A 17488-nucleotide genomic window follows, 5' to 3' on the forward strand; every position below is an offset into this window, starting at 1 on the left:
GCCGCACTTCTACTATGTAACTTATGTAACATGTGACCCCATTGGGCTATTGGAGGCACCTGGGAGCAGGACAGGTGGGACTGTGGGAGCCTTCTGAGCCCTGCTTGCCCTATGCAAATAAGGTAGTCAACGAAACCATGAGTAAGGAATAAAAAGATAGCGTAACCTTGTAGTCATATCCATATCAACATTATTTTGGTTGCCAGATTTTGCCTGGGATTAATATTATTTTGTGTTATAAACATCTGTCTCGTGTGTGCTTCTGTAATCACCGCATATTGTATGTGGTTTTCTCGTGTGTGTGTGTGTGTGCTTTCAGGCTGTACAGGTATCCTGAACATGAAATCAGCATGTTTGCTTGTATATGCCTTGCGTATATTTTCCACTGAGCTGTGTGTAATTGCTGAGCTTTTTCTGTACACTTTGAAGCGCATGCCAAGCTGCAGCCTCGGGGTCTATTGCGTGTCCAGCTGTGTGGTCTGAGGGTAGGAGGAGGAGTTGTGTAAGATGTGTATGTGTGTTGAGTATAAAAGACTGCAGGCTGCTTTCTGATATTTCTGCTGGTAGCTGCTGCCGTGTGGAATCTGATTAGCATCATCACACATCACGATAAAGGGAGCATTCTATGGGTAATTGTCAGAACTAAGGTGAGTGAAATGTTTTTTTGTAAGCTAACTCCCATATACCATACCAATAAGCTCTATATAACGACTGAATCTGTGAGCATCTGAGGTTTGTGAGAAATGAAGATGGTCTGTCTCTTTCCCTATGAAATAATGATAGTATTTTACCTGTGACACAAGAAACTCCCAAACCAGAGAACAGCCCCTAACCTGATAACAAAAAATAGCCTAAACAGTGTGACTTCTGAAGATCAATTAAGCAGCAGTGGCATTCCATAGCATTTATCTGCTGTATGGAACCAGATAAATTCTTAGATTCGAAGATGTTTAACGATCTCTATGATATCAACCCCAGATTGGGATAGTAACTCCTTTTTTTTAGAAGACGGACCACTTCCAGACTTGTGATGCTACTGTCCAACTAGAGAAGGTGACCCCATGGTAGATTAACCATACTGTACTCTATATGATCAAACTACAAGTTGACAACCTTAGAAGTAGATATGGGTAGTAGTAGGACAGTGTCTTTCATTCTGTTTGGAACCATGAGATTACTGTATAAGCAGGTATTAGATAGATGGCAAGCACTTAAGTTATGTTCTCAATATAACCATAACTGCTATGTTTACGCCTGTAAGAATGAAAGATAATTGCTAAATTTGATTACTGATGGTATGAGATGACACATATCTACCTAAGTATATCTGTTACTTTATTCACTCTTTTACTTGCATGAAATTACATATATTGTTCTCAATATATCGATTGCTAGATAGTACTATCCTTTGGCATTTCCGTATCCCTTCTGCTGTTGCTTGTGGCAAGTGATAAGGAACTTTAGGCAGTTTTTCGCTGTAGAATAAAATGCTGCTTGTTGACACTCAGGTATGTTCTTTTGGACTGTGGAAGGTGCAGTTTCAAGCATAATAGATTGTAAGCTCACAAGGACCCTCTTCTCCATCTCCACTGGTGTGTCTTAACATATATTAATGTTATTGTCTATTTTGTATATTGTTAATTTTAATATTGTAGTCATTTTTCACTTCTCTTTGAAATTGTCCAAACCGAATCTGCTGACTCTCTTTAAATATAATGTAATAAAAAATAATGGGTCCCATTACACAATCCCTATAGAGACTCTGCTTCATCAAAACCGCAGCTGCTCTTAAACACAGTGCAGAGCATTACAGTCTGTTTTCTGATTTTTAATTCATATACTACCCTAAATGTATTATATTTTGCATGTCTATATTTATGAACCTCTCTAATGAGAGTTTCATGTTCTCTATTTTCATTATGATCTATACATTACCACGTATATATGTGATTGTGGATAATGGATCATGGGTGGTTGGTGTATGTGGTGCTGGCAATAAAAATGTTAAGCATCTCTATCTTTATAGTCATAAATGAGCATTTAAGGATGTGGATAGCAAATAATTTTAAAGTATAGTAAACAACCTTATTGTGATAATGTGCAAGTATACGGTAAGTAGGGGATCTAATGTTAAGTTCAACTTGAGTGGAGTCTTATCTTGGAATTATAAAGTGCGCAATGAGGCAGACTTCTCCTGGGATCTTGTCGGATGTTGTAAGGGTACAGTCCTGTGTAAAGGATATTTTGTGTGCGACTCCCAGTAACATTAGTGTGTTGTATTGAAAACAACTAGTGTTGTGTACAGCTACTATCTGCCTTACGTACAGTTGGTCAGTAAGTTAAAACAACCGAGTAACTACAGCTTTGTACTAATAACAAGAAGCATTTAGATTAAAGAAAATCCAAACCACATATAATCATATTTATGTTTAAATACAGCCCTACATGGCATAATTGTGTGTTTTATAAAACCTGCTTATTACATACTCTTTTATCTTTTTGGTGACTACATATTTCTGGAATGAAAATTTATACGTAGTTAAGTTTGCATTTTTTTTTTATTTAGTCCCCCTCCCTAGGCCATCTCTATTTAAGTCAAATGATTGTAGACCAGAAACAATGTGGCTGTTGAGAATGCATTCATTAATAACTCTAAAGCTGTGATTATGGACAATGTGCTGAACAGATAAAATCAGGCTTCTCTGTGGTTTTGGAGGTTTCGTGAGGGAGAGGCAAAGGAATGGCGTTAGTTCTATAAAACAAGTCTCTTCATGTTGGGATTCCAGATCAATAAAACCTTTTAGAAAAATTGACATGAAATGTAATGGACTATACTGCTTGAATTTACAAGTTGTGTGTGTGTGTGTGTGTGTGTGTGTATGTGTGTGTATATGTGTGTGTGTGCATAAAATATCTAACATTCAGTTTCCTAAAAAGCTAGACACATATTTTCACACCTCCAGGGTAAATGCCTCTATCAAACTCTAATGATTTCAAATGCTAGGTGTATTATATACTGTATATATGTGTATATATATATATACTTTATATATGTTTTTTTAAAAAGGTCCTTTGGTGATGTTTGGTGATATTTGTGATGTAATTGCTTGGGTGCACATGGTTGCTATAGATCAGGCATGTCCAAAGTCCGGCCCGAGGGCCAATTGCGGCCCGCATTCCGGACTGATAAGGCGCCCCCAGATAAGTTGCCCAAATATAGATCTGTTTTTTTTTTTATATTAAAGGCAGAGTGATTTAACACCTGTTTAGATTTGTCATCCAAGTCACAAAATGAAAAGTATGCCGTTTTCAATAAACTTTGCATAAAATAGTTCATTTGCATTTAATTTTAATGGTTCAAAGAATGTCAGGCAAAATGGTCGGCCCTCGCACATGTTCACTTCATCAAATCTGGCACTCTTCGAAAAAAGTTTGGACATGTCTGCTATAGATGTTTGGTGAAATTTATGTTTGTATACATGTTGTGGGGTAGATAAGTGGAACAGCTTCCCAGCAGAAGTGACAGATGCTAAAACAGTAAGGGCATTTAAGCATGCATGGGATAGCAATAAAGCTATCCTAACTCTAAGAGGAGACCAATGACTGATCAAGGAGTCTTTACAGAAGGACAAATGGGCAGACAAGGTGGGCCGAATGGTTCTAGTCTGCTGTCTAATTCTACATTTGTACTTATCTAAGAAACATATGTTATATATCGTTTCCATGATGAAATATTTAATAAATATTGTAAATATTTGTAGCAAATTACCTTAATAAATATGGTCGTCTTGGTTACAATATTTAGCGTTTTATGGTAAAATCTTATTGTCTACTTATGGATATTATAAAATATTGGTGCTGTGTAGACACCAAAAATACTAATCATCATACCTAGGAACTCTCAGGGTTTAACCCGAAGTCGCAGGGTTTTTGCCCCGATCTCAGAGAAGTTGAAAGGTGGAAGATTATCATGGTCATACAGGAACTCTATGGAACTGATTCTATCCTACTCTACAACACTGTAATCATAGATAGACAATTGGTGCTATTACTATCACAAGGCCCTTGCTATCACGAGGGCTGGTATTAGAGCCATTTAGTTAACACATGTGGCGAGACACTACATAGAATATGCATGATGAGCTATTAAAGGGTTTATATTTAAAGAGTTTCAGAGTCTCAAGGTTCCTAGGTCTGCTAATCATATATCTGTTTTGTTACTAATACAATATTAATACAACACTCTAATGAAGTAAGGATGCACTCTGGCACGTATATAAGAGCCTACAGGTCATTTTGGGTAGATTTTTTGATGTGTGTCCCTCTTACCAGTGCTCATGTATAGCATTGGCATTGGGTAGATTGATGTTGTGTTCAGAACATCAAAAAGATGTTGTCGGTTTGATTTATTTGGAGCGAGGGAATATACATCCATGCAATGAGAAGGATGTACAATTATGTCACGACTGAATTTAATGACTCAATCAAATGCTGATAATTCCAAATGCTAGGTGGGTAAAAGCATACATAGGAAGTTGCATGCATAACATTTATTATTATTATCTTTTATTATATAGAGCCAACAATTTACGCAGCGCTTAAATAGAATACATATATTCAAGGGCTATGACGAGACGACAATTGACAGACAAACCGATACATTAGGTGGAGACAGCCCTGCTCACAAGCTTACAATCTTGAGGGAAAATACTGATTTATATTGTGCCATTTGAAAAGGTTTTTTTTTTTTTGTGTGTGAAAAACGAACTTTGACGGAATAAAGTTTATGGGGAGTGATTGCAGGCAGGTTTGCTACTAATTGGCCACTAGGTAATGTGATAAACTCCCCGGTGTTAGACTTTTTCTATTATCTGACTAGGAGATCCCATCTCATTCCAGCTTTATGCATATCTGATTGTTTTATTAAATTTGTGTTTAAAGGTGATCTTTTGTTAGGTATAGTTTACAATATGTGTATGGATGTAGCAAGTGTTTTATTTGTGTAGGAAGTTATTTCTTTGTTTATAGTACAGTTTGGCAGGTTATAGTTTTCAGTTAAGGAACTCTTTGCTACCAAGTGGCAAATTCTTACAAGGTTCCTCTACGTCAGGGTTCCTCAGACTTGGGTTTCATGATGCCCGTCACTGGGTTGTGCCCGGGCTCTCGCTCTTTCTTTTCAATTGTATTGCTGTTACCAAGAATTACTGAAGTAATGAAATCCACACAAATCTTTTTATTGATTGATGTCCTCTAAATGTGTTTTTAGTGCTACTGTTTGATAGGGCCACTCAGCTGGGCTAGTCTTGTGAGACAAAAGTTACCAGTCCTATTCCGATACTACCGGACTGGGTCACAGGGAAAAAAGTTTGAATAACATTGTTAAGTCAATGGTGACTGGGCTTTTTAGAACTATGCAACTATGCATCTTAGTAAGTAATTATATGCTGCATGAGTCAAAGTTTTGTCTGAACATGATGATTTTTCCAGTCACTTGTGGTGTAGACCCAAATCTATGAACAGGATTCAGGGAATCCAGGAATAATTGACCCACTATATGGAACTGTTAGCATGGTTTAAGCAAACCAAGGAGAATGTAGTAGACAGTTATTACATAGAGATTAATATGCAAATCTGAGGAACTGTGTCAGAGTCAAAGTATTTAGAGACCTATATATAGACAGTAAAATAATTCAAGGAAGCCTGGGATGTGCATAAAGGTATCCTAAGAAATTAATAAATATAAAGTGATTTAACTAGAGCAGCCAATTGTTTATTTTCTGCCTTTGCTATCTATATATCTATGACAGCAAAAGACAGGGTTGAATAGACAGTTAGACCCCCCCAGGTCAGCATGATGAGGGACAGAAGACTAGGTTATTAGACTTTGCTATTTTGTCCGATTCCAGTGGGTATGTTTTTTTCTGATGTTCGAGTTATATTTCCAGTTTGATTACAAAAACAAGGTTAAGATAATCAAACTGGAAATATAACTCGAACATCAGAAAAAAACATACCCACTGGAATCGGACAAAATAGCAAAGTCTAATAACCTAGTCTTCTGTCCCTCATCATGCTGACCTGGGGGGGTCTAACTGTTCCTGGTGGGTTAAGGTATTTATTGATGCATATTTGAGTCTATTTTTGAATTTTGCATTATGTCATGGTTGGGGGTAAATCAAAGACTGCTTGATTGAACACGTCCCCAGGTCTACAGCCTCTACTATACAGGAAGCACACTTAAGTACACATCATGCACATGTTCTGTAGTACTGTCATTGAAGTGAATGGGAACCGAGTTTCCATTGTAATCAGTGGAATTAGTAGAATGCCAACTGAACTTCGCTCAGAAGACCAAGCTCATTGGCTCATTGATCTTAAAGGAAGACTTCAGTCATAATTTATAGTAAAACGCACACTGGAGCCCATTTTGCATGGACTCCAATGTGTTTAACTGTGTTCAAATAAATGTATTAATTCATTTTAAATTGTAGCCAGAAAGTAAGGCTTATGCTTTCCCCTCACCCTTACTTGCTAATGACTAATTCTTAATTTTGCAACTACTAAAACAGCATGGTTTCCAAAGCACCATCTGCAGTCACAAGTTATTCATGTCTTTTAGTTTCTTGATCATAGGTCACATGAGCTCATCTCCTTCAAAAGGATAAAAGAGGTCATATAAACATATAAACCAGACCGCTGAGTCTTTTTATACCAACACCGGGGATTCCGGAATCCATTTATTCCAACAATTGTTTAGGAGAAAAATAATCTTTCATTACGAACCACAAAATTACATGATTTGTGTTGCATTTCCTTGTCTATTGTCAAGAAATGGGTACATACACAATGTTGGCAGTTGTGTGACCAAGTCATAACCTGTCTAAACCTTGGTTTTAATAGAGGTGAAAACCACATGGTTTGTGATTCAATGACCAGTCTAAAATCATATTTAAAGTGAGAATCTAGACTGTAACCAGTGGAAATTGCTTGAATTAAAGCTAATGGAAACACCTGTAAACAATTCAATGGGGTCCGTAGACCCGTGCAGTGGGTTTATACTTTTCTAGTATGGTGTTTACATTTAGTTCAGTCAGGTCTAACAGAGGTTAGGCAAAACATATACCTGGGCAAAAATATATTAGGCAAAATATACCTTTTCAATAGTTTGCATGTAGTATTTTCCATGCATTCTTACTGTTAAAATGCGCTCATTCTGCGGTTGAGTTGGGCCATTGAATTGCTTACTATGTTTTTTTTAACCACTGCATTAAATAATGCTTTAACCGGGTCACTAAACCAACTCCCATATCTCTTTCCTCTAGTTTTCTTTTAGAAATGCATTACAACTTAGAAGCATAGCTTTTATTGTTGCCTAGTGGTAGCCTTGGCTAAATTATGAATTGACTGGATGATGTTAATTGTAGTCTTAGTACTCGGTAACAAAATTGTTTATCAGCATGTGATCCGTTGCCTCCAGTTATTGTAGCCAATGGTTGCCAGAGACCCCTATGCGATACATTGGATGCCATTAAGGAGCTACAATGATGGGAAACACCAGTGGGTGAATCACTATACAATCTTCCCTTTTGGATACATGTGTTTAATTTATAAACCTATTAAACAAAGACAATAAAGCAGTTTACAGCTGCCACCTTTGTCATTTAAAACCTGCCACCTATGAATTTTACATGTTGCAGAGAATGCATACATTTCTTATGCAAAAGACGTGACTTTACATACGGGGCCGCTAACAACTCCAACAGCTGAACTGTAGTACAATGCTGACTAAATGGAATACAATGTTGAAATTCACAGCACGCAAAATAAACTCCCTTCTTGTCTTGTGTTTTTGGGCTACTTTCTCAGAATTTGTTTTGAAAGAAGTTACTTCAGGTCAGCGAAGCCTTTTTATCAGATGGCAGCTGCTTTTGTTCTGCTTAAAATCTAAAATAATCAAGAGGTTCACAATAAATATGTCAAAGTGAAAAAATACGATCAGCAGAAGGAAGTTCCAGATTTTCAAAACAACAAGATATTTTTTTCTTGGCTTATTCTGCGCCTAAATTTCCATAAATATAGGTGCAGAATGAACCTGTAAATAAGGGAACTTGTTTTTTAAAATAATGTATATTATTTATTTTTTGATTCTGTGAAACATGTTGTCTTTCTAGGAATGAACATTACTCAGTATTTGCAAATATGTTTAAGCTTTGCATTATTGTTTTTTTGTTTTTTTTTTCATTTTCAGGTTGAAAAGTGCAATGGCCGTACCAATGTACCTTCTGTTACTTCTCCTACCCTGTGTGGTATCGGGGCGCAACTCAGTTAATCCTGGCTGTAGAATAAGGATCACATCTAAGGGGCTACAATTTGGTAAGGAGATATTGAACATAGAATTGATGTTCTTAGGAGCATGATCTTAATAAAAGTTGGGTTTGCTGCTGATTGAGAACTTGCAGTAAAGATGTCTGGGCTGGATGTGTATTTATTTTAATATCTTGGACCCATACACAGTCTATATAGTTCTGATGCGTATGTGGGTAATACTATTTTCTGATCAGTAAAACAACAGGGTCTGAAATTTGTGGAAGAGGAACTGGAAAACATCACAATCCCAGACCTGTCTGGAAAAGAAGGGAGATTCTCATACAGCATCAACAAGTAAGTGTTTGCATGTGTTTTGTAGTTTACTTTATACAAGGTCTCTTCCCGTGTAACACAATGTTTTCTCTTGCAGTGTGCATGTCACGCATTTGCAGCTCTCTTCCTCCGAGTTGTGGTTTCAGCCACACAAGCAACTTGTGTTGGACATAAACAATGCATCCATCAGTCTCAGCTTCCAGCGAAAATTGCTGTATTGGCTCTTGTAAGTAACATATCTTGCCAGTTTTATTGTTATACTTTGCCGTTTTATTGGTTTCCATTCCTGGTAATAGAATCCTGAGCAAATAAGTGTTGGAAGCCCCTCTCTGATAACACATTTAATGCTCTTTAGAGCAGTGGACAAAAGACACCATTGCCCCCATTGGTGTTTTTTTTTTTAGACAGTCACTACTTTTGTCCCCATTACAAATTATCGATCTTATCTCTACTAACAGAGATCTTTGCCAGATTAATGTATGTATCAATAACAATGCATATAAATAAACCCCAAGTTATTTAAACCTTGAGTGGCAGAAGCACAAATTAATAAAAAATCCATATTATGATAGGAATTTGTTGTACCATTAATTTATTATTATTTTTATATTTTCAGCTATGACGTGGGGGTTATTAATGCCTCTGCTGAGGGGGTGCATATTAAAACGGAACTGGAGCTTGCACGGGATACCCTTGGCCGTTTAAAGATTACCAACATGTCATGCGATGCATCCATCAGCAAAATGCAGGCTGGTTTCACCGGCACCCTTAAGTAAGTAAAATATATTCTGCTTGTGATGTACGCTTCCTACATATAATGGTCCCTAAACCCAAAGGTGACCAGATTTCTAAAATGAAATCAGGGGACATTTTTTTTTTTAATTGGCAAATGTGAAAAAACCATTTTATATGCATATTTTCTTCAAACTATATACTTACTATGTGTTTATGAAGTGATTGTATGATATATGTTATTTCTCACATTTTGTCCATGAGATAAAAAATACTTGTTAGAACCTTTTGGGCAGATTGGGAGCATCATGGGCCTGGTGGCCGAGGATTTTGGGCCTTTTCATGCAAATAAATAAAACAGAGTCTTAACCAGGACAGGCTCTGCCACACCGACACCCAGACACACACACACCAGAACAGGCTCTGCCACACCGACACCCAGACACACACACACCAGAACAGGCTCTGCCACACCGACACCCAAACACACACACCAAAATAGGCTCTGCCACACCGACACCCAAACACACACCGGTATGGGCTTTGCCACACTGATACCCAAACACACACACCAGGACAGGCTCTGCCACGGCGACACCCAAACACACGCACTGGGACGGGCTCTGCCATGGCGACACCCAAACACACACCAGGATGGGCTCTGCCATGGGACACCCAAACACACACTGGGACGGGCTCTGCCACATCGACACCCAAACACACACACTGTGACGGGCTCTGCCACATCAACACCCAAAACACACATACCAGGACAGGTACTGCCACACAGACAAACACACACCAGGACAGGCTCTTCCACACCGACACCCAAACACACACACCAGGACAGGCTCTGCCACACCGACACCCAAACACACACCAGGACAAGCTCTGCCAAACCGACTCCCAAACACACACACACCAGGACAGGCTCTGCCACACCGACACCCAAACACACACATACCAGGACAGGTACTGCCACACCAACACACACACCAGGACAGACTCTTCCACACCGACACCCACACATACACCAGGACAAGCTCTGCCAAACCGACACCCAAACACACACACACCAGGACAGGCTGTGCCACACTGAAACCCAAACACACACACCAGGGCGGGCTCTGCCACACTGACACCCAAACACACACACACCAAGACAGGCTCTGCCACACTGACACCCAAACACACACCAGGATGGGCTCTGCCTTTTCATGCAAATAAATAAAACAGAGTCTTAACTCCTCGGCACCTGGTGCGTGTGTTTGGCTGCCACACCGACACCCAAACACACAAACACCAGGACAGGTTCTGCCACACCGAAACCCACACACACACACTGGGATGGGCTCTGCCACATCGACACCCAAAACACACATACCAGGACAGGCACTGCCACACCGACGCACACACCAGGACAGGCTCTGCCACACCGACACCCAAACACACACACCAGGACAGGCTATATGATTGTTTACAGCAATCACACTCCTATCAGGAGTCTGTGCAATGTTATATAGAAGGCTTTACCATCATATTTTATCTTGAAGATGTTTTCCATTCCAGTAGCTTTTCCCTAATTTTCTTCAGTGCATTTTAAAACAATATACACTGATTTATGATGACTAACATATAATTGTACGCAACAAAAAAAGACCTTTTTCGTAGAACAGCGGCCCAGACTGGCCACCTGGCACACTGGACAAATGCATAAAAAGATAGCATGCCGCCGCGCATATCTCAGCAAATCCATTGAGCAAACTTTGTCACTTTTTCTAAATTCACTACCCTTAAACTATCTACCCTCGTTTTAATTCTTTGTCTCCTGTTGAGTGCTAAAGTGTTTCTTCAGCTCAGGTCTAGTTCTAAAGGTGCACAACAGTGAATGTGTTCAGAAAATCCAGAAATTTCTCATATAAGCACTTCTCGTATACACTGTTTTATGTTTCTGAATTGCAAAGTTGAACCCTGGCATATTTCAAACTCTGTGATGTTGTCAATACCCTTAGTGCCTTACCATTAACTTGTCCTAACTCATTTCCAGTGCCTTAGTATTTACCTGTTTAACCACGTCATCCTACTTTCACACTACCAGCTGTCTACACTACATACCAATGTCACTCTCTGTTTATAGGATGGTGTATGAATTTCTGAGTACTTTCATAACCTCAGGGATGAGATTTCTCCTAAACCAGCAGGTAGGTACAAGGAGTAGGATGTGTATAGTTCATTTTTGGTAACACAAACGTATTATAACACACTTGCCTTCATGGCCCTTACCCATAGTTATTGATTGTTTGCGACAAACTGTTTTTAAGAACTGAATTAATGTGATTCCTTTAAAAACAGTGTTCTATTGTTTTTGATGTAGCATTTTCCCATCATTTACCATTGCTAGCTCTACCCTTACTGCACTTCACAAAGGCATCTCCTGGCTTCCTTTAATAATTCACTATACCTGCGTTGTGTTGGTTATAGATTTGTCCTGCACTCAGACATGCGGGGCTGGTGCTACTGAACTCTCTCCTAAACACAGTGCCTGGTAAGTACAGAGTCTCTGGGCAAGTGTGTGATTCAGCAAATGTCTTTGAAGTCCTTAACTATGTAAATGTACAAATATATGTATACTAAATGACAAACAAATCTCTCTCTTTCTTCTCTCTGCGCAGTACGGAATCCAGTGGATGATTATATAGGAATTGATTATTCCCTCTTGAGTGACCCAGATGTGTCTGAGGACAACTTGGATATGGACTTTAAGGCAAGAGTCTTGGCTAGAAAATGGCTAGACAATGTATTAGACATAAGAACAGGGAAGGTGTTGATGAAATTGTTGGAAAAGTGTAGAGAACCATTAAGTTGCCAGGCATCCCAGGTGTATGCTGTTCCATTGTGGTACATTGTTTTAGTTCATTAAATTTGGGGTAACCAAAGGTTCATTTCAAATTAAAGCCCTGTGACCTGACTCACAAACCCTAAAACCTTAACACCTACCTGCTTAATACATATGACATACAAAATCATTTCAGTAAATTGCTGCAGCAATGCCAAGACAACTGCAAGAACTATAGTTTGACACCCCTGGGTATGGTTTTGAAGTGCATTGCTCTGGCAAAGCTGTACTAATGTGACCCATTGTTTTGCAGGGCATGTTCTTCTCACTGTCTGGAAAAAATGTCACACTTCCCAACACTTCGCCACCACTGTATATAAAGCAGCAGGAACGCATGGTGTACATTGCCCTTTCTGAATATTTTTTTGATTCAGCGATGCATGCATATTATCAGTCTGACATACTCAGTCTGGATATTGCTGATGAACAGGTGAGTGTACATTAGCTTACTGATCATTTTTAAAGATTTTTTTAAAGTCCATGTTTATTTCATTAAGCCACACCATCATGCTGATGAATAGGTTAGTTAGAATGATAGGAAGGGTCAGTATGACCCACATCACCTCTCAGTAAGAAAACACTTGGTTCTGTTCATTGAACTAGATGCAGGACCATATGTGAGATTGTTATGCTGTTGGTCATATTAAGGAGAAAACTATAAAAGCTTTGGTTTCCATTGATCACAGTGTCATTAGGTGAATTTCATGACGTGATCTATCTGTGCCATATTTTCACTCAATATAGTCACTGTATAGCTATGAGTATCAAATATGGCTAGTGTGCAGGTCTGACTCTAGGAGGGTCACCTTATGTAAAGGCTGTAGGCATTGCTGATTGGCATGAATGGTATTTGTTACCTGCATAATCTTATGTCTTCTCAGATGCCCAAAGATCTGGAAGTCCTGCTGCGTACTTCATACTTTGGAAGTATCATGTTGCTGGTTTGTATGCCCTCTCCATATTAAATACTGCTTACACTATTATACCCATCTTTTATCTGTATAAAGTCTACCTGTGTGAATCCACTGCTCTACTTATAGGTTTTCATTTAATAAGAATATATAATAAATTCCTGCTTTATGTCCTACAGAATTATTATGTGGGAAACACTCTGCAGTGATGCTTGGCTTTACCAGTTTGGAGTTTGTAAACCAAAAATGGAGTTTGCAATTGCCGAAGTAATGCAGCTTTAATTCATTGACTCATTATGCATTTATGAAGTGCCAATGTTGGCAACTTTTCCCTGCAAGATGAGCTTGGTGGTCAATTACATGATTTAATCAATTAGATTTCTTTACTAGTCGCGACTGGCCCTTCATAATTCATAGTGAAGACAGTGGAGTTTATTCACTAACTGGAGGGATAAGAGGGAAATTGTTGTTTTAACTCCCTGAATTCACTATTCATTAGAAAAGGCTAAAACTAGCAAGTGTCTCCTGTAAGAGTGGCTGAGCTGGCCATGCAGTGGGTTTGGAGACCAAGGAAAAAAATCACTGGATGGAATATACGTTAAACAGGAATATCTAAACTCTTCCTACAGCAGGACTCCACTGGCATTGGACCTTCCTAATGTTTAGCTAAGTCAGGAAGGTGAACTGACAACTTTCCAACTTTTAATATAGTGAATGGAGACCAGTGAGATAAAAACTTAAAATAACACCCAAACACACACCAGGATAGGCTCTGCCACGGCGACACCCAAACACACACACACCAGGACAGACTCTGCCACGGCGACACACACACACACACACACACACACACACACACTCTATATTTTGACATCATATTGGCCTGTTCACCAGGCTAGTATGCCATTGACAAGGGTGGCTGCCAGTAAGGTTCAATGCTGTCCTCTGCCACTGGAGGAGAATGCATTTTTCTTCATGTGCAAACTACATTACCACACTGGTTGCTTCTCTGGGTCGCAGCAGCAGCGTTGAGGCATGCTCCACCCGACTCATTTCCCCTCCAAAAACAGCTTTTCAGTGGGACCGTCCACCAATGTCAAGGAATTACCCACCCCCATTCCGAAACGGTAGGGCTCCGGGTAGCCGGAGCCTGGATGTTCCAGAGTATGAACATTACATGCTCATCTTCCAGGAAGTTACCTTTAGTAATTGAGTGGCGTTTCTAAGTGAAGGACTATTTATTACAATTCAAGGAAAGGAATCAAAAAGAATATCTGAAAAGGCCACAGGTTGTTGCTGCCCTTTTAAATGAACACTCTTTTATACTTTTCTTGTTTAGCATGCATCATACCTCATATTGTTTGTAATGTATTTATAAAGACTATTTTTTCACTGGGAAATCTTTGCATATTTTGAATTAGGATCCATCTGTGGCTGAAGCCCCAATGAAGCTGGAGTTACGCGTCTCCACTCCACCACGTTTCACTATCAAGCCGTCTGGTACCAGTGTCTCAGTCAATGCCATCTTAAACATATACCTGGCCCCACCGGACAAGCCACTTGTGCAGCTAAGCAGCATGACCATGGTGTGTCCTGATTTTGAATGGACATTCATCCACAGTCTAAGTTAAAGTCTCCATGTCTTTCTTAGTTTGAATGGATGGCCACAGATTTTCTTTTTTTTTTTAGCCCCGTCCAAAGGGTAGAATAGAATAGGCAGAATATTCTGGGAGAATAAAATGTGCCATTTTGTGGATACTGATGACTGTAAGTCTCTCAGTGATTCGTGAACTTTCCTACTGCTCACAACTCCTTTGAAGTAGTGCACAACGCAACGTAAACTGGGTCAATCAGTGGTAGAAGTGTGTTTTATTTTGCTTAATGCATATTTAAAATAGAGAAGATGGAAGTAGAGTTGTATGGCTGTAATGCCAACAGTAGTCATGAGCACCTGAGTTACTTAAATTAGTTTTATTGCTGCAGAATGTTATTTACATTTCTACAGTTTATTCAGGACCAACTGTTTGTATCAAGTTGCTCACTTTACTTTGTTATTTTCACATTATTGAGATACATACTTTGCAAATTCTTTCTACGTTAGATAACCTAAGTATGCTGAAACCAACATTCATGTAAAACTGAGCTGATCATCTCTTATGTTTACTATTAAGGAATCGCGCCTCAATGCCAGAGTGTCTCTGAAGAGAACTACCTTGCAGGTTCAGCTGGACCTCAAAAGGTAATATGAACATAATTATTATTGATGTATGTGCCATGTATGCAGATGGCCAGATTTTCCTAAAAAGACATACAAAACTTTTATGTATGTCTCATAATTCCAGTATAAATCTGTTTACCAATTATAGTCCCCTGTAGGTTTGATGATTCATCTCACATGCTGAATATGTGGTGGGTTGGTGGGTTGATTTAATAACATGGAATCACAAATGCCCTATCAATTGATTGTGAACAGCTCAGGACAAAACTTTACATCTTTGGTAGTTAATAGCGTTAATAAGGTCCAGTCCTTGTATCCCAAATGCGTCTGTGCCATGCCCCTCAAACCACCTCTTTATTCCTACTGGTAATAGGTTGTTTGTTGTTTTTCAGGTTCCGAATTTACTCCAATAAGTCAGCACTGGAGTCTCTGGCAGTGAGTACTGCTACTGGCACTAACAATAGTACTTTTTGGTGTAAAGTCAACTAACCATTTCCCATCTCTCCACAGCTCATCCCATTACAAAATCCTCTAAAGACACTTCTGCAGTTGACTGTGATGCCTGTGCTTAACGGTAAGTTCCCCAGACATAAATCAGACAATTAATATGAACAGGGATGATTCTGTAGTTTGCCACAGTAGTCTATAAACTTAAATATAAGTAGATAACATTTTCTCAACATGTCTGGGTCACTATATAATAAATGTCTACTGGCTGTGTTCAATCTGACTGCATCTAACCCACCTATCCTTATATATTGCAGAGAGAACAAAGAAAGGAGTTCAGATTCCATTGCCTGAAGGGTTGGATTTCAAGAGGGAAACCACAACGCACCATGCCGTAAGTAACATTAACACTAATGTTACATATATTTACCTGCCTGATGTTCTTCAGGCTTAAAGTTTTATCCCTTTCACCTTTAGGGGTTCATTCTTATTGGTGGAGATCTGCACTTTTCCAAAAGCCTGCGAGAGGTTATTGAGAAATACCGGCCACCCCCAACAGCAGCTACTGCAGGGCCTAATGAATCCATCTAAAAATATGAAAGCAAGGGTCTTGAGGAGGAGTCTCACAAAAAAGGGAGCTCTGGTACATAAATCCAACAAGCCCTTATGATATGCATCCAAACCATTGACTCAAGGCCAAATCATCTATCAAGAACAAGAAATGTTATTAGCCAATGAAAATATATTTTGTTTCTTGGGTCCACCATTATAGAGACTCGACTTTATACGAAATTAGAAACCAGCAATTATTCCAGCTGTGGGATGGATAATACCTAACTTTTATCAAGAGCAAAAATGATTCTTCTGCTCAGCAATAATCCAAACTGTAATTTCTGTAACATTGTAACAATTTATACTGTTAACATACATAACATACAGAATACTGAAAAGTCAGGCTTTTTGTGTAGTCTTTAGAGTAATATATAAGCAGTTGTAGAGCTGGAAAGGTGACTTTCAGGACTAGAAAGGCTCATTCTGGATGAAGTGGTTAAATATGATGAATGCCAAGTCTGGTTTGTCTATTGGTACCATGTGACCTGCGCCCTGTGATCACAATAGACGTGTTAAATAAGTGTCATGCTTTAAAAGAATAATGTTAATAAACAAGATGTTGTAAAGATAGGAAAATGTGACACTGGATAGATAAGGACATTAAATAGCAATGGAAACAGAGATCATGTTATTAAATAAATATATGTTATGAACTTACCTAAAGTGTTCAGAAAGATATATTGAGACAAAAGTATTATGAGTGGTTGAAGAACTGTAAATAGTTGTGTACTGATCAAAGAAGAAAATATAGAGGTTGTGTGTTTTGTGTTGATCCTGGAAGAAATAGTTGTCAAGAAAACAGTGGACAGAAAACTGGAATGGAAATGATTGAGAAACAGTGGGCACCAAGGTGGTATGGAATGGAAATGTATAGATGGTGAACAGTAAAGATAAAGGAGTCTTACTGGTGGCGCATGGATAACTATAAAGCAAAAATATTTCTTGCCTACATTCTCTACCTTGACAGTTATGTCAGTTAGGTGGAGAAATTCCTTCACAAAACCAGCAACTCACTTCTTCCACTCATCATCA

General features: G+C 38.9%; 1 protein-coding gene across 1 annotated transcript; it reads left to right on the plus strand.

Moving 5' to 3' along the window:
* The first annotated feature begins 501 nt into the window (after positions 1-501).
* On the plus strand, positions 502-17119 carry PLTP (phospholipid transfer protein). The gene is made up of 16 exons (XM_053453764.1): positions 502-647; positions 8249-8373; positions 8562-8661; positions 8738-8866; positions 9257-9412; positions 11510-11573; positions 11854-11917; positions 12045-12136; positions 12522-12698; positions 13150-13209; positions 14601-14765; positions 15351-15418; positions 15790-15832; positions 15908-15971; positions 16162-16238; positions 16322-17119. Exons 2-16 carry the CDS (start codon positions 8262-8264, stop codon positions 16433-16435), a joined length of 1485 nt encoding a protein of 494 aa, XP_053309739.1. The 5' UTR covers positions 502-647; positions 8249-8261; the 3' UTR covers positions 16436-17119.
* The last annotated feature ends 369 nt before the right edge of the window (positions 17120-17488 follow it).

This window comes from Spea bombifrons, chromosome 13, assembly GCF_027358695.1.
Source record: "Spea bombifrons isolate aSpeBom1 chromosome 13, aSpeBom1.2.pri, whole genome shotgun sequence".
NCBI classification, from domain to species: domain Eukaryota; kingdom Metazoa; phylum Chordata; class Amphibia; order Anura; family Pelobatidae; genus Spea; species Spea bombifrons.